The sequence below is a fragment of the Triturus cristatus genome, chromosome 4_1 (genome assembly GCF_964204655.1).
Source record: "Triturus cristatus chromosome 4_1, aTriCri1.1, whole genome shotgun sequence".
Classification (NCBI taxonomy): Eukaryota; Metazoa; Chordata; class Amphibia; order Caudata; family Salamandridae; genus Triturus; species Triturus cristatus.
Window position 1 is genome coordinate 1010923933 of NC_140585.1, and position 24229 is coordinate 1010948161.

At 40.5% G+C, this 24229-nt stretch overlaps 1 protein-coding gene and 1 long non-coding RNA gene across 3 annotated transcripts in view; both read right to left on the bottom strand.

Annotated features, from left to right (window-relative positions):
- Positions 1-213: 213 nt before the first annotated feature.
- Positions 214-1425, bottom strand: LOC146855973 (uncharacterized). The gene is made up of 3 exons (XR_014980890.1): positions 1346-1425; positions 674-740; positions 214-511 (listed from the first exon to the last, which is right to left on the bottom strand). It is a non-coding gene; the product is annotated as an uncharacterized LOC146855973 (long non-coding RNA).
- Positions 1426-3491: 2066 nt separating this feature from the next.
- RASSF9 (Ras association domain family member 9) overlaps positions 3492-24229 on the bottom strand; it is a 132473-nt gene continuing 111735 nt past the window's right edge. For both annotated transcript variants that reach the window (XM_085653927.1, XM_085653926.1), the window contains exon 2: positions 3492-8795. In XM_085653927.1, the coding sequence (XP_085510053.1) occupies positions 7535-8779 (1245 nt within the window). In that variant the 5' untranslated portion in view covers positions 8780-8795 and the 3' untranslated portion in view covers positions 3492-7534. The remainder of the gene's footprint in view (positions 8796-24229) is intronic.

Genomic DNA, 24229 nt, shown 5'->3' on the forward strand with positions numbered 1-24229 from the left:
ATCATCTGGGTCTCCTCTTGGTGTCACTAGTGACACTCAGGGCTGCAACCCCTTCAAAGGGAACAGGGAGCCTGAGGATGTTTTTAGAAGGGGTTATGAATATAACACTCAGTGTTGTCCTACTCAATAAGCAACCAGATGTGAATAGATGTTTTAGTGTGGGAGTTGAATGCAGTGCAATATAGTGTAATGAAAAGAGGGTTAAAATTGAGCTATGAGAGAAACAACCTTTATTAATATCCCTCAAAGTCCAACCTAAAAACAGTGCAAACGACAGTATATAAAGAATTTAACTGTCTAGTGTGTATCAGGGGTCAACATGTTTCAGCATTCACGGAAAACTTTGATTCCATGCCTTCTTCAGGACCACAAATGTGTTGCTACTGCAATTGTATGAAAAAACAAAGAGAAAACAAAGTGCATAAGAAACGGTTGGAAGATATACAACCAGTTCATCTGTAATCAGGAATGTGCATTACTTCCTCCGCAAATCATATGATGCAAATGGCATCTGTAATGAAATGAAACGAAGTGGATGCAATTATTTAGAAGTGATAGAGTTCTCAAATTGCAAAAAAAAATCTCAAATTGCAAAAAAAAATTTATTATCATAGTGACATCCTATTCGTCATCTATTTACTTCAATTTGTGAGTTTAAGCATGGCATTCTTACCAGAAATGCTTGAGGAGAAGACCTCACCTCACCTGGCTGCGGCTCAGGATAAAAGGGAGGCACCGCTCTGTGAGAAACAGTGGGAAAATGCCACACTCGTTATGGTTCCCTACTTTTCTCATAATCTATCATTTGTCTCTAAAAGCAGGAGTTACATGTACACAAATACAATAAGGATTAGAAAATATATATTGTCTGTAGGTTTAAATATATGAGGTAACTCCAGAGTTGATGGTAAAAATGTGCTCCTCATATATAAACAAAATGAAAAGTTATCGAATATTTCATTTAAATGCGGGTAAAACTCATGCAAAACTTATTTAATACTCCGCCAGATACGCACTGTCATGTATTGACAATGTATAGAGGAATATATCTGTTTCCAAACTGGATAAATGATTACGTTTCAACTGAGCAATTATCATTGTCCCAAATCTAATGCGGGCACCAGAACCTGCATGGCCAAAAATAGCTCAGTACCCCTTATATACTTTTGCAACAACACTGCTTAAACCAAAAGTCAACAGCGACATGTATAAACCTGTTGCTGTGAGTCACACATACTAGTGTTTTGTATATGGATCTTAATAAAACCTTAAGTTAACTAAGCACCGATGTGAATATACTTGGAGTACGTAGATACCTATTGAACATGGAGAATGTAACGCCTACCTCTCCGTTGGTACCTCTGGTGGACATCTAAGCCGTCTGGGGAGGTGCCGCCCGTGGCAGGAAGCCATGTTTAAATAACCTTTGTATCGTTTAGAAAGTGTCGCTAGACGCATGCGCATTATTGCCCCTCTGTGATTCCGTTCTGCCTTAATGTACTAGGAATTAATGTACTAGGAATTCTGGGAGTTGTAGTCTCTCACAAAAAACACCCCCTAAAAAATGGGAGAAGAGTTCCCACCATAGTGATTAAACAGCATTAATGGATACCATCATGGTGCACTTTTTGCAACAGGCCGCCACCCGCGAGCATTCCGCGGTTTCTTTAGTAATCTCAACCTTAACGTTCTCATATCGGTCTATTCATTGCTAGAAAAAAAGGTCGCAATTGTCTGATATACCGAATCAGACGTATATTGAATTGCTGTCCCACATCCATTCAACAAGAAAATATTGAATAGATGTCCTAATCGGTTACCCTTATTTTCATGCCAAAGTTGTATTCCTAGCGTATAATAAGGAAATCTTTTTATTGTGATCTGCTATATCATGAATTCCATCGATGCGGTTTATCAGCGCAGTTTCACAGTAATAGAGTCACTTAGTGGTGCAAAATAATCTTTCAAATGTCACCAGCGTTGTAATGTAATGCAAAATGTTTCTTTCTAAATCCTGATTAGTGGAATTCATTATAGCATGACCCAGGATGCCATACCCTGGCATGAAAATAAGGGTAACCGATTAGGACATCTATTCAATATTTGCTTGTTGAATGGACTCAGGGAGGGGGGCCACGCAACCCCTCTCCCTTTTCACAAAACAAAACAGTCCTGGGGGATGGGGTTCCCCAGAGCCTAATAAGGCTCGGGGAGGGAGGCCCCTCCCTTTTTAAGTACATAGGGCCCTGTTTTGTGACTTGGGGAGGAAGGCCACGTGGCCTCCCTTCCCCTTTAAAAAAAACACCGGGGGATGACGTCCCCAGGGCCTAACGAGGCTCGGGAGGGGGGACAAGTGCCCCCTCCAATTTACAATCCATGGGGTCCTGGTGGATACATTCCCAGGTCCTAATAAGGCTAGAGTAGGGGCTGCATGCTTCCCTCTTGTGTTTAATTGTATTTGTCACCATGCGATGGGGTAGGCCAGGTCCAAAGCCCGACCTTACACCTTGTGGTACAGGCTTAGCCCCCCACTGCGGATGGCTGAAGCATGGGGTTGGCTGCATGCAGAGGGTTGTCCGCAGTGCCTGGCTCTACCCTACACTCCCATTAAAGTGACAGCTCAGCAAACAAAACATCCAGACCCATTCAGTTAAGGAACATCTTGTGTTTTTTTGCTATCTTTTCGGCTGCAAGCCAAAGTGGTAGTGAGTTTTGTTGGAGACTTGCTCGGTTGGTTCACACCTTGTAGCAAGCTTCCGGTGCTATGAGGAAGTATTCTTTGGTATCTTCCAAAACAAACTGAAATGAATAAAAATCCTCACATTTTCATTCAAACACCTTAAAAGCCCAGCAGTCACTATACATTGGATTATGTGCTATTTAAGTACTCTGTAGCTATCTTATCTTCACTTAAACTAGACACAAAGCTTGACAAGAAGCCAGTGCAGATCTCTAACAATGGTTGGTGTATATTTAAAGCAGACAGTGCTCTTCTGCAATTCAGACATTACCAAAACCAATGGGGGTGTATTGTAGTCCAGTCTTAATTTGCATTTTTCACGGTAAATCTGTCAGGGTAACGTACTACTCGCAAATGTTCCCCTTAATCCTTTAATGTGTAGAAGGGCTAAGTACATTTTTTCATTTATCATTTAATCGTTCGTGTCACTTTCATATAGACAGGTAAATAGGGTTCTATAGACAGATGGATTAATAGGAAGCAGAAAGAAAGGCAGACAGAAGAACAGACGGATAGACAGACAGACAGACAGACAGACAGACAGATAGATAGATAGATAGATAGATAGACAGATAGATAGATAGATAGATAGATAGATAGATAGATAGATAGATAGATAGATAGATAGATAGATAGATAGATAGATAGATAGATAGATAGATAAGATAGATAGATAGATAGACCCTGAAGTATAACTGTTGAACTAATAATACAAATCACTAGTTATTACTGCTTGATAGCTTTTGAATTGCAAAGAAGTTTTATTGAAATTTACGGTACATTATATACGACAGTAAGTGCAGTGTGTGGACTGATGCAATTTCTCACCGATATTTGTGTTAAATTAGCCTTAATGTATATGTAAACGTTCAAGGCTGTATTGTCGGTATTGTGCAATGGCCCATGTGTAATGTGCAGCACAACACATAAAGTCAACAGCCTGAAGGAAATGTGCAAATGAAAACATTATGGATTCTTGACATTTCTTAACCAACCACACATATGGACAAGCAAAACAGGTCCAGGAAGCAGAGATATTAAACACTTAATCATTTCATAGGCGCCTCGGCATGAAGAACATTATGAAAGTGTTTATTGGTGTCATTGTGGGTTAATTAAACCAACCAGTCAAGAACTGAGATGATAATATAATACAGATGAAGTCAAGGCACATCTCTCTGCGGTGCAACTGGTAGTTCTAGAATGAGATTCCATTTTCGGTAAAACATTACAAAAGGAGTATAAAAGCCACAGAATATATTTTGTCATGGACTGCAACAATATTTAAATTACTAAAATATATATATAGTTTTATCAGCTCGCCTTATTCAAGATAAACAAGCATAATAAAGTCCTATTTTCATTATTAGCAAAAATATGCCTAACTTCTCACAGAGCAAATACACTGGGGTCAGGAAGAGTAATAGCATTTCTGAATATCCCTGTTGGAGATTTGTATTTAGCTAAAAACCTATATGACAAAATAGTATCCTGAACTGTACATCTGTCTTTAAATAACAAAACTATTTACATGCAGCTGTACTTGTTCATTCACATCACAGTTACCTCATTAGTGATGCATTGAATCATGTTTATTATTTTGCGAGACAAAGGGATGAAGGGGGCTGGTTTTTGAGTTGGTGGTGACTGAAAACCTTCAGAATCTTGGAGTCCACCAAAGGAATTATACAATGTCTGTAGTGGAGGAAATTAAACCAATGGGATTTTATCCAGATTCAGTGCTTCCTCTAGAAATGGGAGGATTTTTCCCTACTGATCACCTGTGAGTCAGAGCTCTTGTGGTTCATGTAGATCCTATGTGGAAAGATCATTCAAGGCAGAGAAAAGGAGCACCGTGGAATAGAAGAGTACAAGGTTAATGCATTAGGAAGAACGGCCAAGCCCAGCGAGAACACCTAGTTCAGCAAGTGGATCCGACAACAACATCGGAGAAGAAGGGATTACTGAGGGTCTAAATGCCCAGAGGAAATGTTTTTCCTTGTCGAATTGGCAACCTTTGCACCTAGGCCTTTAAAGCATTGCCATATTGTGCCACATAATTATGTCTTGATATATTATGAAGGTAATTTCTTCAGTAGACAGGAGGTATCTATTGGCACATCCTTACAAATAGCAATTTATGGATTAAGCAAAGTGCTTTTTACGCATACCTGCACGTCACCTTATGGCCACTTTGTAACAGTGAGCTAAGCAAGACGTACTCATGCATCTTGTCTTCCAGGGTGATGCATGCTCAGGGGTTCCTCATGGGACACAAGAGACATAAGGTCCAGTTCATTCTCTGCCTGAGAGGTTGATGAGGGTCTACATGCCTGCTACTTCTTCTAGAAAGATATCCCTTCCGGGTTATTTGTGAGGGTGCTCTTGGAGGACGAGATACTGGGAAGAAGCCCAACATGTGGGTAAAAAGACGTTTATCCCTTTATTCTTAAAGCCTTTAGCGACTCCTTATGAAATCTTCCGATGATGTTCAGAACCTCAATTTTGCCCAAATATTTTTGATACTTTATATGGCATTATCTGAGATTGTTGTCAAATTTTCAGACATAATGCTAGAGGTGAGTAATTGAAGACAAAAATCCATTTCAAGTACTTAGAAGGGATATCCTCATCTACATTCGGTGATATATCCCGCAGGCATTTGCCACAAGTGGCATGGAGGCTACGAAACGCGGGTGAATCATATACTATTGTTGCCTTGTCTGTGTAGTTGAACATGCTACCTTTATTTTGTAAGGTTCTGAGCATGGTGAAACACTGTAGAGTGATGAGTTCCTCAGCTTTTCATGAAATCCACTGTTCGAGACTATAATTTACGTTCAGTCTGATTCACTCACTTATGTGATGACATCTCTGAGGGAGGGCTTGTGGCCTACATTGTCAAAAGTAAAATTTATAGCAATCTATGCTTGAGGCACAGTTATGCACCCTGCCATCCTGAGATGACCTGTACATTCTAAGTGCCTGAAGGGGGGCAGGGGACAAACTAACAAGCAATAATGTTCGAATTATACCACTTGCTGGTGCAAACTATAGGACTGTTTGCAATGTTACGAGTTATATTCTGGAATTCAGCCTAAGCCAGAGTATGCAAAGTTTAGCAAAGCACTTCATTGATGTTTAACAGATGGGCCTTGGAGCTCTCAATGCTTAAGAGGCGTACATTCACACAGTAATATTTTTCAAACAATAAACTGGAATGCATTACCCATATTCATCTGCACATTTAGATATATTCCTAAAGGTAAATGAGTCGGAAATCTCCTCAGTGCATAGCAGTATCCTGAAATATACTTCTTTATAAATAGGGCTCTTAGTTGGAACCAGTGCTTAATTTGTAAAATATTAAGTGCCAGGGCTCTGACCAGGAGGCCACTGCAGCTTGCACCACCCATCTCCCTTGTCATCCCTGCCAAAACAACTTTCCATCTCGCTCGCATTTAAATGCATCAGTTCAGATTATTTCAGGTCCCCAAAGCTAAAGCAATGGCTGGGGAGCCAGGTATTAGCAATTTTAATGTATATTATATGCTTAAACTACCGTTGTTCTGCACCTCTCTAAATTAGATGAGCAGCGCCACCATGTGGTGGACTGTTCTAAATATGGTGCTGACAATTTGGTGCCGGTGCCGAGCACCAGAAACCAATTAAGTGCCGGTTCTTAGCACCAGGAAGCCCCGGCTCAAATTAAGCACTGGTTGGAATTAATTAACGTTTACCCTGTTTTCATATACAAAAATGGCTTGTCTAAAATTGGCTTCTCCAAGAAAAAGAAGAATTTATAGCAAACACATGGTAAAAATGTTGATGTAATGTAGGTGACACCATTATAAATGTGAAGACCGTTCTCTTGCCTATGTTTTGTTGTCTGATCAGGGCAACCTACAGTTTCAAGCCCTATAATAATGCTTGGGAATAACCTAATTCGCTCTTAAAACCCCGCTTGGCGAATTCCTCCAAAGTAAGCTTCACTACACTGACGAGTATATAAATCTACCGAAGCCTTAGCACATCTCAGTTGTTAATGAATGTATTGGCATTCAAGACATCTAAAAACAAGAGGCTATACTTATACATGAGCCACGAGCCAAGATCTGGGATGCAGTCAGAGCACACAGCAATAAAGTAGACTTTATATTAATAGTCTGTAGTGGTGTTATTTAAAATTATCAAACAAAGAACTTTCTCTGTGCACCTTACATTAGAAAATTGATTATCATTTAAGGGGTCTTTCTGCATATTTAATCCAATAGGTCAAGACATGTGTTCACATTTTAATACTCAATTAACATTTAGTGACCGTAAATTGTCGGAGGCTAAATGCAATAAATAAACTAGAAATATATTCATTTTGTGTCATAATTTATAGCATATCTTTGCATAAATGTTAAGTGCAGGTTAAAAGGGAATTATGATGTAGTACATTCTTACAATCGATTAATATTTCATATGGCTGTTTATCCGTTTTAAGTACTGAGCACAATATCATTGGCACCACAGCCTGTCTTTAACAATATCGATAACACATGAATGAAGATTGTACATTAAGATACATTATTATATCCACCATGCCTAGCCCTTTGTCTGCTATATAAAAAAACACGGTCTCCTTGAAATGAGACATTGTCTAATCGAGGCAAGCATGGCTATGTCCACTGAAGTGGGGCAAGCATGGCTATGTCCACTGAAGCGGGGCAAGCATGGCTATGTCCACTGAAGCGGGGCAAGCATGGCTATGTCCACTGAAGCGGGACAGTCAATTTCTTCATGGAACTAGGTTGAAAGGAGTATCACTTCCCTTGCAGTGGGTTCAGAGTCCTGGCTGTGAGTAGAGCTGATGCCAGTGTCCGAGTCAGTATCATTTATGTCCAGATGGGTGAGTCTAGACGAAAGATAATGCTCCCCTCCACTATTGGCAGTCACCCCACTGGCCTTTGCAAGTTTTTCACCAGACGGACAAATCCTGTACTCTTTTATGTCGCCAATATCAAGCGAGCTCAGTTCTTTGGTCATGCTGTCATATTCCCCCACCTTCTTTTGAAGCAAGGAGTCACTGTACGACAGCTCATTCTGAATGCACTTCAAGTGAGAATGGATTTTCAGCCCAGACTTCATACTTTTTTCCAAGTCATTTTTAATGCCTTCTAAGTTGGCCTTTTCCGGTTCATCCATGCCTGGTCCAGAAGCGCTGTAGCCTGTGGTTTCAAGGCATGCAGTCTGTATCTCTGCTTCTATCTCTGCAGACAGATTTTCAATGAGCAGTTTGTGGTATTTCAGTTCTTCGTCCATACATAGCATGGCATCAGTCTTGCTTATGGGGGTATCATGGGCCTGTTTCTGCTGATGTAGCGTCTCAACGGTGTTCAAACTAGTCAATAAGTAAGCACTTTGCACATAATCTTCCCCATAATGTTCTTCCCTGTCTAGATGCAGGCTTGCTTCATACGCCTCGATTTCTGCATCAAGTTCTTTAATCCTTTTCATCTGCTGGTGTATGGTGTGGTCCTGGGAGAGGATCAGGTGCATGAGTGTTTCCATGCTATCTCTGTCTTGAGGGACTTCATGCCTAATCTTGGCCAACTTTCTGAAAGCTTTTCGAACAATCCTTTTCTGCTTTTCTACAGGTAATGTCTTGATGTGATGCACTGGACTGCGATCCCGCTGCTTTTCTACATTGCTGATCACCTTCGCCTCAGCTGTCCTCCATAATGGAGTAGGAGGAGAAGTATTTGACTTCACCAAAACAAAATGCACATTGAGTTGCTCCTTCCCCCATGCTTTCCAGAGTTTCAGCATTTTTGTCACCGGTGGCAGAACGCGTTCGTAGCTCCTCCATTTTTCCACAATACAATATTCCCTTGGGTCTCCCAGGAGAAGGCTTTTGTCTCGGTTTGTTGTCTGATGTTCCTCGAGAAGAGCTTCCACCACATCGGAGCAGGTTGTGTGTTTTGTCAATCCACATACAATTTTCTCTTCCTGGCAGACCCATACCACAATTTGCTCTTCATCAGATTCCATATTTGAACTTCCTGATCTAAAAGAGAATAAATATATTAATATATTAATTAATTCAACACAAAATAGACATATATATAAATTATTGCTCTTAAATATCACACAACAAACATCTTCAGTCCCCAGCACTCGAAGTACAGCAAAAAATGAATGCAACATATCTAAATACAATTGGGTAATTTTTTGTCAAGTTTTACAATTTGCATTCACGTTTATTAAGCCTGCTGAAGAAATCCTGAAAGGCATTAATTAGTCAGATCTCTTTTAATATAATGCATTGCCCTAGATTTCATGATATGTTTCATTTTTTCAACCCATTCGTCAACTTCATTTTTTGTGCTATCGAAAATCACTACCTAAGGTTAAACCAAACAACAGCAGCATTGGAAGGTCACCCACTGGACCAAACCAATTTTACCCTACAAGTCTTCTCGACTTGGGCGAATGCTAACTGTCAAAAGCTATCCAGTTTCCCAAATGATAAGTACCTAGCTCCCAGGAATACTGAGTACTTTGTGCACTTAGATATATAGAAGGTCAGGATTCTCTGCAGTGGTTCAGGTGTGAGCTGCTAAAGTGACCGATGCTGTGTAATGCAAAGACTCGTGCTGATGGTGAGGTGGTGCATATCATAATCAATTTTCCCCCAATCTGCCACCATCACCAGAATATCAAATCCATCTGCATATATAGAAATGTTAGCGAGAGAGGATGGGGGTTATTTCACAAACTTCATAACTTCACAAAGTGCAAAATCTGTGAGCTTTGCACAATTACTCCAGCAGAATATCAATTATATGCATCCCTAAACACTTCATAAAGTTCATGAGTTTGCAAGGTTTTTTAAACAACTTCATGAAGTTTGTGGAAATGACGTTCTAAGGGGCTGATTAGGATGGCGGCAGATTGCCGCCGCCGGCCCGGCCGTGGCGATCCGCCCGCCATCGTAACCTGATTTACCTCCGCCATATTATAATTGTGGGGGTATCACGGCGGACGCAAAGTGCATCCGCCGATTTTCTGCCGGTCGGCAATCGTTCCGATTGCTGGCTGGGGCGGACTTAGGTCACAATATGGTGGAGGTGCCTAGCAGGCACCACCATCCGTATTAGGATGTGTGGCTATCAAGGCCTTTCCTTGGCGGCGATGCCGTCATGGAAAGGCTGGCGGGGTTTGCTTTGGGGGCCCGTTGCAGGCCCCCGGGGGTGGAGGGGTGGGGGGTGCCCTTGGGGGTTACCCATGGTACCCCCCTCCATTTCCATGCACAAGGTGGCAGGCACCACGCGGTGCCTGCCACGTTGTGCATGGAAATGCACAACATGGCAATTTGGCACTGTGGCACTCGTCGCAATGTTAGACTGCGGAATGCGACCACCAGTGTGGCGGTCACATCCAAATTCGCAGTGCAGGACCGCCGCCGGCATGGCGGCTGGTCCCAACATCGCATAGGTGGCGGCCCGCCATCCTAATCACCCCCTATGTCTTTTCCGATTCCAATGAAAAAATAAAAATGTTTGCCACCTGGCACTTCGAGGCGCAGTATCATTCTCACTGCAAATTGCATTAGAAATTATTTATTTTCTAATATGATATTCAACACGTGTGCCTAATCAAATTAAATCCTATGGATTTGCTTGTGGAACCAAAATGTCAGATTCCTAAGACAATACTTCAACACTACATACTCCAGCAAATTTTATGTTGCAAGACATAGGAAGAAGCCTGCTTGTTGAAGGGCAGGAAAATATCAGCTCATTCTCATAATTTGTTTCTATTGAGGATCAATAAAGCAGTCCTCTTCGATATAATGTGGGCTCAGGAACACCCCAGAACGTTTTCTTGGTCCCATTTCCCTTTCATATCATTCAGCGCATCCCCAGACAACAGATCTCATAATTCTGACTCCCTAAAGTGTTACAATTCCATAGGTAGACTCCATGAACCTATAACTTCTAAAGCATCTCTCACAGCCTTATGCGCAAAGTGCTCAAAGGTATGACAAGGATGACAATCAGAAACAGCCTCGTCTCAGTGATCACCAACATTGTGCTTCATACAATTAAATTATGTCTGGGGAATCATTGTAAATTACACTCCAACTTAGAAAACCTTATATAAAGTAGCAGCAAAAAATGTGAGTGCTTGATTAAAATTCAGTTTAAAAGCCAGGCAGTATCTGTTGAACAAGAGCGGTGGTGTCCAGGGCAGGTCCAGGACCATGTCAGATTTCCAAGATTTCCATGTAACATAAATTTACACTGGGAGAATTTAAACTGAAGGTATTTACAAAATCAATAGTTCTCTTGAAAAGGATTCAACTGTCCAACATCTAAATTGGAAACCATTGACATAGAGAATGCAGCATATATCCAAGGTGATGACAGAGCTCCTAGATACTGAGTCCAGGATATGGTTGGACACTAATATTGTGGAAAAAATATTGAGGAACAAAATATGTATAGATTTTCTAAACCTACCTCCAAAATATGTACCTTGAAGATGGCTTTGCTACTGAATATTGACACCAACAATAACAAGATTGAAGAATATTGAGGACAAAATATCGAGAGACAAAATATTGACAGGTATGTGCATCTGGGAAGCACACATTCACTGTTCCTAACTACTCCACATCTGTATACCTTGAAGGTATATGTACCACTTAGGTACATATATGTAGAGTCAGGTTGAGAGCAGCTAGGCTTAATTACCTGTTGATATTTTTTTTCGATATTTTCTCCTCAATATTCTGTTCCACCTATATTGTTGTTTCTTTATTCAGGTTGTACACCCTTGAAGATAAATATATATCTTCAAGGTACATATGTGTGGGATTAAGAAAACTAAATCTATACTACCCTCTGTGCACTTACCTTTCAATATTTTGTCCCTCGATAATTGTACACGATATTTGTGTGCCACGATATTCTTGTACTCGATATTCAAGAGTACAATCAACGGTTATGAGGTTACATTCTTGAGGGATGCAATTTAAGCCTAGTCTGGGTGAGGACAATCTTTTACCATTCAGCCAGTAGCGGCTCCTGGAGGGAGTGCTGCGGGGCAGTGGGGCGGGGCAGGGGAGGAGCAGGGTGGGGGTAGTAAACTACAGCATGCGGCTGAAAAGGGGTAAGTAAACAAATAAATCAATAAAACGAATTTCATTGCAAACGCTGCATTGCCAAATATGATGCAGTGCGTGCAACAAAATTTGTTTTATTTACTTATTTGTTCACTTACCTCCGTTCGACCGTATTCCGTAGTTTACTAACCCCCATTCTGCTCCTCCCCCGCCCCGCAGCACTCCCTCCAGGAGCCTCTACTGCATTCAGCTCCTTTATATACAAAATTTTATTTTCTCACATTCATCTCTTCTTTATTCTATGAAAGTAAACTAGTGCTTTTCAGGTAAAATTCAATGATGTCCAGTATTTGTAAAGCGTGAACAATTACCTGAAGGTGTCAAGGCGCAGGGGGCCGTCAGGAAGATTAAGCGAGCTATTGCCCAGAGTCACATGGTGCTGGGTAGACCCTTGCCGCCGGAGCCAGGGATTGAACCGTGATCCCCAGCGTCCAGCGTCAGTCGCCCTGACCGCTGCACCACACTTCTTCCCTATAGTTGATAGAGCAGAGAGGCATCTCTATTCAGCTGTTTAGTGATAAGCCGGAAGATTCTTCCAAGATGAGCTTATCACTTAGTAAATTGTTTAGGGATAAAGTACCCAATATTTTGAACCCCTGTGCTCATATGTTGTGCTTGACACCATATTTATTGTCTCTGCTCTCACTGCTTTCACTAAAGAGAGGTGTTTTTTTGTATCTGCTTTGACCATGTTATTTGTTTCTGAAAGTATTTCTGCAAGTACCACCTTTCTAGAATAATGGTGCTGCATATTGTGTTTTCTAACTATGGGCAAAAAAGATCAAGAGACTTTCAGGATTCAGGGAAGGGTAGGATTAAATGGTGGATCAGGGTTTTTAGGGTTTAAGAATGAGTAAAGTAAATGGGTTGTAAGGGATTTTTGAGGTTGCAGGGTGGGTAGCGTAAAAGGTTAGTAAGTGGCTTTTAAGGGTCAGGGAAGAGTAGCATTACGGAGTGGTGAGATATTTTTATGGTTCAGTGAAGGGTAGCAATAAGGTGAAGTAAAGTGTTTTTGGTTAAGGGAAGGGTAGCATTGAGGGATCATAAGGGGGTCTAGGGGCTTATGGAATGGTAGCAACATAAGGCAGAAGGGTTTTTTTTAATGTGTAAAGGAAAGGGTAGTGTTGAGCGATGAAAAGGGTTTAGGGTTAAAGTAAGGGTAGCATTAAAAGTTAAATAGGGGTTTTTAGGATTCATGAAGCATGTCACTAAAGGATAGTAAAGGGTTGATTGGGGTCAGCGATTTGTGTTTTTTTAAAGGGTAGTTAGGGACTTTCAAGGTTCCAGGAAGAGCAGCAATATGAGGTAGCAAGGGTTTTTCAGAGTTCAGGGAAGGGTATCATTAAGGAATAGCTTGGGGTAGTAAGGGTTCAAGGATGGAAAGCATTATGAGGTGCTAAGAGTTGACTAGGGTACATTTCGAAAAACAAATGAATGCATATAACAAAATCATTAAAACAACTTTTAAAATTCAACTTTTTGGGAATTGTCATAGGTAATAATGAAGGGCACGGCATTGTTACCATTCATCATTTCAGCTCAACTTTAATGTAATTGACATTTTGAAAGTCAGTTTTATTACAAACAAATGTGGATTACATAGATAGCATTTCTACAACAGTATTTCTATATTACAGAGATTACCCTGGTGCCAGCATAATTTTACTCTGACATTTGCACCACCATTTAGACAAATCTGTTGGTGAAAGATATGACTTACTGCACTAGACAATCAGTGCAAATGGTGTTTTAGCACCTGTCAAGCGGCACAATTGTGCCAGATCAATGGATCCAAACTGACTAAAGGAAAGCGCGAAGGCATTGAGGCGTCGCCTCATAGAACATGAACAACTGCACACAAGTGAAGTGCTAGAAGCTTTTTGGCAACCATACCAGTCTATATTTTAACAAACACAGACATAGTACACAGGTCAGCAGTGTAGCTTCTATAGGTGCGAAGGCGCACGGGGACCCCGAGTCCTGAGAGTCCCACTGAACCCTGATTATTGTTGTATTTCATGGTTCAAACAGCAACCAGGCTGCACTAGGGCCCATACCACACTCGCTATGCCACTGAAATAGGTCTAACAGTTTAAAAGTGTTGTGATTTGGGATTTGTTTTGTGGTGTTTTGATCAATTTTAAAGAGTTGGTGTTTGTATGAAATATGAAAATCTGGGTGATTTATATGTGTGCGGTTTAGTGAGTGTGTGCATTAGATTAAACAAATTAGACAGTTCCTTTAAACTTCTTCCTGATTGCAATCAAATGGAACAGAAATACTATCCAGGCACTCAGGCACATAGCTAGGAGAAACTGAACAATAGTGCCAGAAATCTATTTACTTTAACCGTACTGCAGAATTGTATTTCTTATGCACAAATGTTGACCATTGTACACTTCGTTCTTTTTAACAGCTAGCCACGAGCAGTGGTTTCAGCCTTACAATTAGCACATACTATTCACAAGCACACCCCTGTTTATACTGAGGATCCATCGGCTTTCTGAGTGTTTGTTCGTGGAAGAAGGCGTGTGTGTAGGGTGTCACCTAATAACTGTTTACCCTTCAAAGTCTCATATTTTTTGATAAACACATTCAGGGCTTTTTATGAAAGATGAAAAAGTGTTGGTCTCTAAAAGGGATCTGGCTTATGTAATTAAGGGCACGGCTCAAACATGTAAATTACATTTCTGTGATTTCCGTAGTGTGCCACCTGACCAGTATTTTGGTTCTTCTGAGCTCTCTGTTATTGCATCCAGATATACAACACAACAACTGACGTACATCCAAAACCAGCCAGGGCTATTGGCTTTGTCAATGAGTGTTAGCTATTTCTGATAAACAAGTAACAGCAATGATTTTGTTGTACATCAAATTGAAAATGTTCTAATTCTGAAAATGTGAAACTGTGAATTAAACATTCCTGAGGCCTGTGGAAGGAGTAGAGGCCTTCACAGCAACAAGCAACATCGTCACTCCCCTTATCTTCTCTCTATGTTGTGCATATATGCACTTTTTCTCTCCACATCTCGCCCATGTGCATATCTTGCACCTCATCTCTTTCCTCTTCAGCGCCATCTTTCTAGTCTCTCCTGAATGCCACTTCTTTATATCCCATAAAATTCACCACTACTCTATCACACAAGCCACGCACCTTCCTGTAAGTACCGCATTTTTACTTTTTTATTTTCTTTTATCTCACATTTTTATTTTTACTTTTACATTCTTATTTCACATTGTTATTTTTACTTTCGCCTTGTCAGTATATTGGCAATTATGTACCCCTACAGAATCCTTATTGCATCTGGAATATGTGGAATATTGCGCTGTGTACTCTGCAGAGAGGTCAAGGATGGAATGACCATGTTTTCTGAACAACCTTTTGACCCACTGACTCACACTGCTTTCAGCCTCAACTCCAGGGATCTCAATCATGGCCTGTTATAAAATCTTGGAGGCTACTCAGTTCAAAGTATGAACTATACTAGTACAGTGCCATGCTGCACGAAAAATAAATATGGGAACATACCATGCTAAAACATTTGAAATATAAGCATAAATTAAATTGTTGAGATGGATTACCTTCATTTCTTTTAGTACATTCATTGTTCAGAAATCAGTGATTTTTTTGTCAGTAACGGACATGAATATAGGGCCGGAGTGGGACCAGTTTCAATGTCAGTTTTTAATTACAACAGGGTCTGAGACACAACCGGACCCACCCCACTTAAAGCCTTGCACGTTTAGCACAGTAATGTGCAAAGCCGCGTTTATTGTACCAACATCACTCAGCTGTGGAAAACTCTAAAATGCTGACATTCGGGGCCTTAATTTTAAATTATGTAATTGTTCCATACCATAAACATAGCCCAAAGGGATTTTAGAGTTATTGACAGCATAGAAATATTATTATCCACTGGCAGTTGAGTATTAACCCCAATCAAAATCAGAAACATTGTAGGTTTTCACTTGGAGTCATAGAGCAGAGTAGTTCCAATAAATCTATATAGGATCTGCACGTTTAAACAACATAAACTAAGGGCACTGGTTTCCAGACACCCCCAAGGATATGGTAATCTGTAGACCAGCTAGCTCACAATGCCACTATAAGTCCCACAACCTTACCAAGGAGCGAATAGTTTCTGGCAACTATTGAATATGACAACCCTGATCCATCAGGGATAGTGGCAACAGTACAGTATTTTTCACTCAGTCATTTATGCTAACTTTGTCTCAGAGAGATACACAGAATAAACGGTAGGGACGTTTTCAATAAGCATTTATTGAACCAGCGTCATTCTAGTATAAAATATGTGTGCTGCAAAACCCATGAGACAGAAACAGATATAGACGATTAAAAGCACCAAAAAAGTAATTAAAAGGTAGAATTCTACCATATTAATAAAACAGTGAGTATATGCAGGCATATAAATAAATGACAGTATTAATGCGTACTACTACGATGCAAACCCTAACTTGATGTGCCAAAGTGTACCTAGCATGTATGTATGTGTCTATGAAGAATCCCCCTACGATAGAGCCTACCCCATTACCTGATGTGAGAGAAATAAGGACCCTGTCTTGGTCTCAAATTGAACACCCCATGAGGGAAGTCAGACCACTGCGTCCTGGATTGTCTGCGTGCAGGAACTTGAGCGTCTTGTGTCAGTCGGTCAGCATGGAAGTTTCTCCTCCTCTGGTTTGCCCAGCGAAGATGTGGTGTTTATATATATCCAAAAGGTACCCTCAAGGATTCTACCTAGATGTGTCATGGTACTATGGGCATGTCAGCCGAGGATGACGATAGGGGTGACCCTTATACAGAGTTATTATGCAGAAGATGGAAATCCTGCTGTGATACTGAGAATCCTCATGCATAATAAATTAGGCTAGTTTTCAGAGAAGACCACACAACATTTATGCAGCACCTAACTAGGTAAAAAGTCAGCGTCACAACCGTTATGTAGAACAATGGAAGGTCATATGTAGGTAAAAGGTTGTGCAGCTACCAAGGCCTATATTGGGGTACACTGGGGTTCAAAACAAGTTCTAGATCAGGTAGTGAAACAGATAATCAGAAGAGACAATATGAGAGTGAGAGTGAGAGGGAGTCTTAGGTCCTCATCACCAGTGGTTACCTAATATTGATTTGGGTGGAAACAATAGTTTCCATCCAAATCGGTATTGTGAGTCATGTAGTATTAGCAATAAAGCTTTTTGGATTCTGGGACCAAATCCTCTAGTTCGCATGTGGAGTAAGTTGTCGCTGGACAAAATTCTGGAACCACTAGTTGAAATGGAGAAATCACGTGAAGTACCAATTCTACATGTTATGCCACATTTCGTAGAGGCCTATGGATGATTGGATATACTCTTTAAGTAATAATGCAACTCGGATTTACTTATCTCCCAGCACCGAGATCAGAACGTTCCTCTGCACTATCACCCCGAGAGCAATGAAAGGACCATTAATGTAGACGGGTGTGCTCTGCAGCATTCTAGGGGTAGAGCGAACATACTAGGATGCTAAAGAGAAGTAGAAGTGTAGGGAGATTACCCCAGAAACACTGGATATTTTGCTTAAATTAAGACTGGCACTATATTAAGGAACTCTGTGATGCAACCCAAAGCGCCTGTGCAAGCCAGATGCTTTTCTTTTCTTTTTTATTCTTTTTTTTTATTCCAGGTCACAATGCAAAACAGGTATATGTCAACAAATCATACAGACTGACTGAGCATTGCTTCCCTTTCCCCAAATACATTTAATGATTCTTAATACATTTCAATATATAATTACTCATGATTAGCATTAATAGAATCGCAGCGAAGAGTATTCCAAATCTTATCAAACTTTAACAGGGAAGAGAGACCCCTTGCTTTGGCCAGAGCGAGGTCTGATTCATTTAACTGATATATAAGGGTAGATACCAACATAATTATTATGTATATTTCATCACACCTTTCCAAAATGTTTATAAGCAAGGACAAAATGCAAACATATGCAGCAAAAAGATTACACTTTGGGCATTTAGTTCTCTCTGTGGAGTCCGTTGCTCCCCATTTTAAAATGGGGAGCAATTGTCAGCGCTTAAGATTAAAAGAGTGTACGGAGCGATCTAGCAGATCTAAAGACATCTGAATCTTGTCAGAAACAACCTCGGATGAGAGAAGCCTGCTCCCCGTTGACTCTAGTAGCGGGATGTCTTCAGCAGCAGACTGTAAAAGAGCCTGATACATCATACTAACGGAGGGTTTAATACTGGGTTAAATTAGTACGATGAAGGCGCTAGGCTCTAAATGCCATGCACATATTCACTGCTAGTCCACATAAAGTCCCTAACTTGCAGATATTTAAAAAAGGAGTAGCGAGGAAGATCATAAATATCTTGTAGATCAAAGAAAGACCGAAAGCCATTAGGATCGAATAGTTAGCCCATTGTTACAACCCCGCAGTGTGTCCAAGCCCTGCAAATTGTAACCCTGAAGATTGGGGGAAAAACAGGATTGTCCCATATCAGAGTATCATTATTAATAAAGCCAAAAGAGTATTTTCTTTTACAAATCCCCTCCAATTACAGATAGTATGGTGGCCCATAAATAGCCCCATGCAACATGGTCAAACAACTTCTCTGCATCTAATAGGATAATTCCCATATTTATACTACACTTTTCAGCAACGTCAAATGCTGCGATAGCTGTATTAGTTTACCCTGTATTATATCTGCCTGGGACAAATCCGTGTTGTTGAGGGGATACTAAAACTGAAATTACTGGAGCCATCCGACAGGTCATGATTTTGGCAAAGCTTTTAGCATCAGTATTGATAAAAAAAATAAGGTCTAAAGGATCCCAATTTTTCAGCCAATTTAAATTATTTCTAAAAAGACAACAATGTTAGTTGTATTCCAAGTTTCTGGAATGTCCCCTCTACCTGAATAAATTGGATGACTGTACAGAACTCTGCAATCAGTAGCTCTTTAAATGTCTTATAAAACTCAACAGGTATGGAGTCCTTACCGGCCACCTTGTCGGAAGGTAGGGCTGTTTATGCTGCCTCAATTTACAGCTTAGAAGTTCCTTCCTGTAAATTGTTGGCGTGCTCCTCACTAAGAGAGGGAAGGTGACACTGTTGAATGTATTCTGAGGCTTCACCCTGATCAAATACTTGCAGCTGGCTATATAGATCCCTATAAAACTGGGAAAATTGTTCCGAAATAAGTGTGGTATTTGTATAGAACTGACTATCTATTCCCCTATTTGCCTGTATCATACTCTTGGATTGTTGCTATGTAATCTGAGGAGCTTAAACTCGATCCACCCTTTCTCCGTATTCGTATTGCATCCTCCTATATTTAACGTATCCGGCTGCCACCTGTTCCCTCAATATGCGTCCAATACGAGACTGTATTTCTAAAAGTTGGAAAAACACCTTTGCTCATCAGCCGATCCTTGGGTAATTTTAAGGGCGTCTCATATTTCAAGTTGCCGAGCAGCTTGACATAGAGAATGTGAATCTTCAGATATTGCTCCATTTTGCTTAACCACATATTGCAGTGTGATACCTCGGACATATGCTGTCATTGCGTCCCATACTATTACTGGTGAGGCTGACCGATTATTAATAGAAAAAACTCCTTAATTAAGCCTAGAGCATATTCTGTATATTCGCTACTAGTTAATAGGTGGCGAGGAAAATTAAACCTAGAGCTATTAGGCTAATCCCCTTCACATAAAGTGAAAAAGAGAAGTAAACCGGATTATGGTGTGAGACGACCCTTGGACAGATGCTCATTTCCATATTATCCAGCAGCAAACATTTTCTAAAGACCATGGACCCGATTCACAGAAGTAATCTGAGACAAAATCCTAAACTTACTACTTTTGGTATTCACAGAAGGCATTTAGTAGTAGTAAAGTTAGGATTTTGTCGTAAATTTGTCTTAATTCTGTCCCAAGTTTGTCTTAAGTTTGTCTTAAGTCTGTCTTAAGTCTGTCTTAAGTTTGTTTTAAGTCTGTCTTAAGTCCGTCTTAAGTCAAACTTAAGACAAAATCCTAACTTTACTACTACTAAATGCCTTCTGTGAATACCAAAAGTAGTAAATTTAGGATTTTGTCTCAGATTAGTTCTGTGAATCAGCCCCCATATCTAGCCAATAATAATGCTAGCGTGGGGAGGAGTAATAATTATAGCCAAACTCTGTTGGATAAAGAGTCCGCCAAGCATAACAAATCTCATTTAACTTAATCAGATCGTTGAGAGATGCCCTAGTTCTAGGCAAATGTTTTTCCAGAAGTGTCAAATTTGGATGTAATGCTAGAGGAGGTGCAGCAGCACAATGACATTTTACATTAAAAACCAAAATCCTAGCATCTTCCACAACAGCTACTATGTTACCTAATCACAGGTAAAGAGAAATAGGTGGAGACTACGGAGTAATTGTATCAAGGTCTAATCCTTTTAATCCTGAACCTTTCTTATGAAAGGCCAATTGGAAGTACCTTAAAAATAAAATGTAATATGATGATGAAAAAGCAATAAACATGTACACTTTACCCATTTTTATTGTTTTAGCTCTCAGGCTTATCTGGCACATTTACACAAGAGCTATCTCTGGTGCTCATAGGAGGGGGTTTCAGTTTATAATGATTGTATGAATCTGTCAGTTAGCAGAATTTAAAATTAAGAGGTCTACAGCTTAGTAGAGAGGTTTAAAATGAAACAGTTGAGAGATTTGTGGTCCTGGTCTGTGATGAATGCGAGATGTAAAATGGTGAAAAGGCGTCCCTTTAAAGATCCATAATACACAGTGACGTATATGTGCCTCTAAATACACCAGAAACGTTGTGTTCATTCATTCAATGATGGACTTTGCCCGCACCAGCTGTGTGTCAAAAAGTAGCTCGAAGGAGGAGCAGAAACAGACATTTATAACCTATTCAGATTCATATTGTTGAAAGGATGTTAAATATGCTTCAAAAAGGCTATGGATAGAAACGTTCTATTACAGTAAGAAAGTGTTACAATATATGGGCTTTGTTTCAAGGCTTTTTCATTACTAGTTTATTTAGAGTGCACAAAATATATAAGACAGAGCGTTAAAGATAAGATGCTTGATGAAAAGTGAAAAGTATGAGCTGCACTCTAAAGAGACTCAAGGTTAAACACAGGAAACAGACATTGGCACAGACGGAAAAAAGGCACCGGCATTAAATCGTTTTATTATGATGAATATTATTATCATTATCATTATTATTATTAGTAGTAGTAGTAGTATTATTAACCCCTTCCCTGCTCATGACGGAACCGTTCCGTCATGAGCCACGGTTGTCGTGTGCTCATGACGGAACGGTTCCGTCATGACAATCCTGCCGGCGGCCGCTCCGCCTGCGCGGCGCTGTTTCCCCGCCTGTGCGGGGCGACAACGCAAATGGGCGGAGTCATGACGGAACCGTTCCGTCATGAGCACAGCTCAACTGTGGCTCATGACGGAGCGGCTCCGTCATGAGCACAGGCCCGCCGCGCTGCCCCCCTGCCCCCCCCAGCGCTGCAGCGGAATGTCCGCAGCAGCGAAGGGGTTAATAGTATTGTAATAGTTGTTATTATTATTATTATTATTATTATTATCAACGTTATTATTGTTATTATTATTGTTATTATTATTATTATTATTATTATTATTACTGGTATTATTCATATTATTATTGCTTTTAGAATTACTAACAATACAATTAACCATAGTATTAATACTATGAATATTAATAATAACATTGATAATGATAATATTAATAATAATGATAATAATGATAATAATAATAATAATAATAATAACAATAATAATAATAATAATAATAATAATAATCACCAAAATCATAATAATCATAATAACAATAATAATCATAAAGCATTGTAATAAGTCCTGAAGACACTGCCCACAGCCAAAGCAAATTTAGGTGGTTTTGTTAAAAACAAGAACCCATTGCTGATTTTGACACGTTGAATAGAATTTGAAATGATCAATGGGCGAACAAAACATCTATATATTTTTGCAAATGTTGTTGATAACACAAGTAAAAGATTGCTTGGAAGAATGCAATTAAAGCCCCATCTCACTAAGGGGCTGATTAGGATGGCGGACGGAGTCCTCCCACCATCCTCGCAGTACTGGGACCGGCCGCCAGACGTGCGGCAGTACCGCACCGCTAATTAGAATGCGCCTGCCACCCTGGCGGTTGCATTCCGCATATTTGACTTTGCAGCGGGTGCTGCTGTTAACAGCACCCGCCGCAATGCCAAAGTGCCTTGTTATGCATTGCCATGCACAACGTGGCAGGCACCTCGCGGTGCCTGCCACCTTGCACATGGCAATGTAGGGCCCCACACCCCCCATGGGCCTGCAACGGGCCCGGAAGCAATTACCAAATCCACCATGGAAAGGCCAGTGAAACCCAGCATCCTTATATGGATGGTGGTGCCTGCTAGGCACCGCCAGCATATTGAGGCCCAACTCCGCCCGGCCGGCAATTGGAACGATTACTGACCGGCAGAAAAAGCGGCGGACGCACTTTGCGTCCGCCCCAATGCCCCCGCCATTATAATATGGTGGGGGTAAATCGGGTTGGGATGGCGGGCAGATCGCAACTGCTAGGCCGGCTGTGGTGATCTGCCCGCCATCCTAATAACCCCCTTAGTTTGGCAGTATGGGCAGTCCAATTACTGTTTTAAAATGGAGCAGCCTCATCACAAGTTCTGGATCATATTAAGGTCAAATATTGGCAAAGGTCTAATGAGGTTTTAGAGTTTGTCGTTGAAATTGTTGATATTTTCAGGAAGGCCAGTTCTTTAAGCGGGGAGTTAAATGTTACAATGCCATATGGTCATATGGTGGTTTATCTGTCACTGTTACAGTTTCTTAGATTATTTTTATAATTAGTCTACAAGGAGCTGCAGCTGTCTGTCCAAGATGTCATTTCGCCAATACACTACTATAGACATGCCACATACAGTACACAGAAAGTGGACTTTTGAGAGTAGTCTCTCCCTAAAACTTGGTAAAATTGAGCTACACCTGATTGGCATATTTAATGTACTTGTAAGTCTCCACATGTACAAAAAACAGCAAAAACAGTAGTTGTCCAAAATTGCCTGCACTCTGACCACCCTATTCTTGCTACAGGGTGCTCACTCTCAGGGCCAAACGTTATAAAAAACGCCAAATTCTACAACACAAAACCTCAAGATGGAGGAGCACACAAAATGCATTACATCTAAACTTTTTCCATGATAAAATTCTGTGAATTACAATAAACTATAACTTTCGTTTAGATACAAAACCTTTACAAAGAGAACACAATCAGTGCTACATCTGTGATAACATGAATCATGCCAAAGAAATAAACAAAGTTGTTCGTAAATTCTTTTTTCTTTCTTTTTATTCACGCGATTAAAATGTGTAATCAAAAAACGTCTTGACAATAAATCACATACAGCCTACGCGTTTCGTCCCTATTTCACAGGACTTCTTCAGGGCAAAACGCTTTGATGAATTTATTTTATTTGTAGATATTTTGTATTTGCACTCATTGTGCCACTCGCTGAAGTAGCAATTTAAAACATGCCACAGACATACCCTTGCAGCATGTAGGGCAGTTTTCAACTTCAATTTCGACCAGGCATAAAAACATTTGTCAGGCCTAAACTTTCCTTTTTAATACATATACGTCAGCAATCTAGTGTGCCCTGAAAGCCCATAGGGCAAGTGCAATGCATCTAAAAAGTATGACATTTTAAAGGGTTGGGGCCCTAGGCCCCAATGCAGTAGTAAGGAACACACAGTCACAGTGTTAGGGTATCTGGAGCTGGCCCAGGGCACGTGCACCCCGCCCCTTTTATTGGCAGAGTCACATGTCATGTGACACCTGTGATGGATGGGTGTGGGGTGGTAGTGTAAGCCAGCCCTCAGAGAGTGGCTGGTATAAACCAACAATTAGGAACACTAGAACAGTGACTAGCTGGTCATTACATCCCTCCCAAACTTTAGTAAAAATGTACCAACAAGTCCAACCTGTGGGAGAGAACAAAACAACAACAAAAAACTCCACAGAGTCTATTAGGCTGCTCTCTGGCCAGGATGAGTGTACAAATGCAGCTCGGATCACCATTTCTAATTGGCACAGCTCAGCTGTACACTGTGGATCCTGTCCTACGTGGACTCAATGCGTGGAAGACTATACACAAAGTCTATGTACACTGCTTGCTGTGGCGTGCTTGTGGAGTGATAGTGAAGTCAGTGGACGATATATTTTCAAAATAC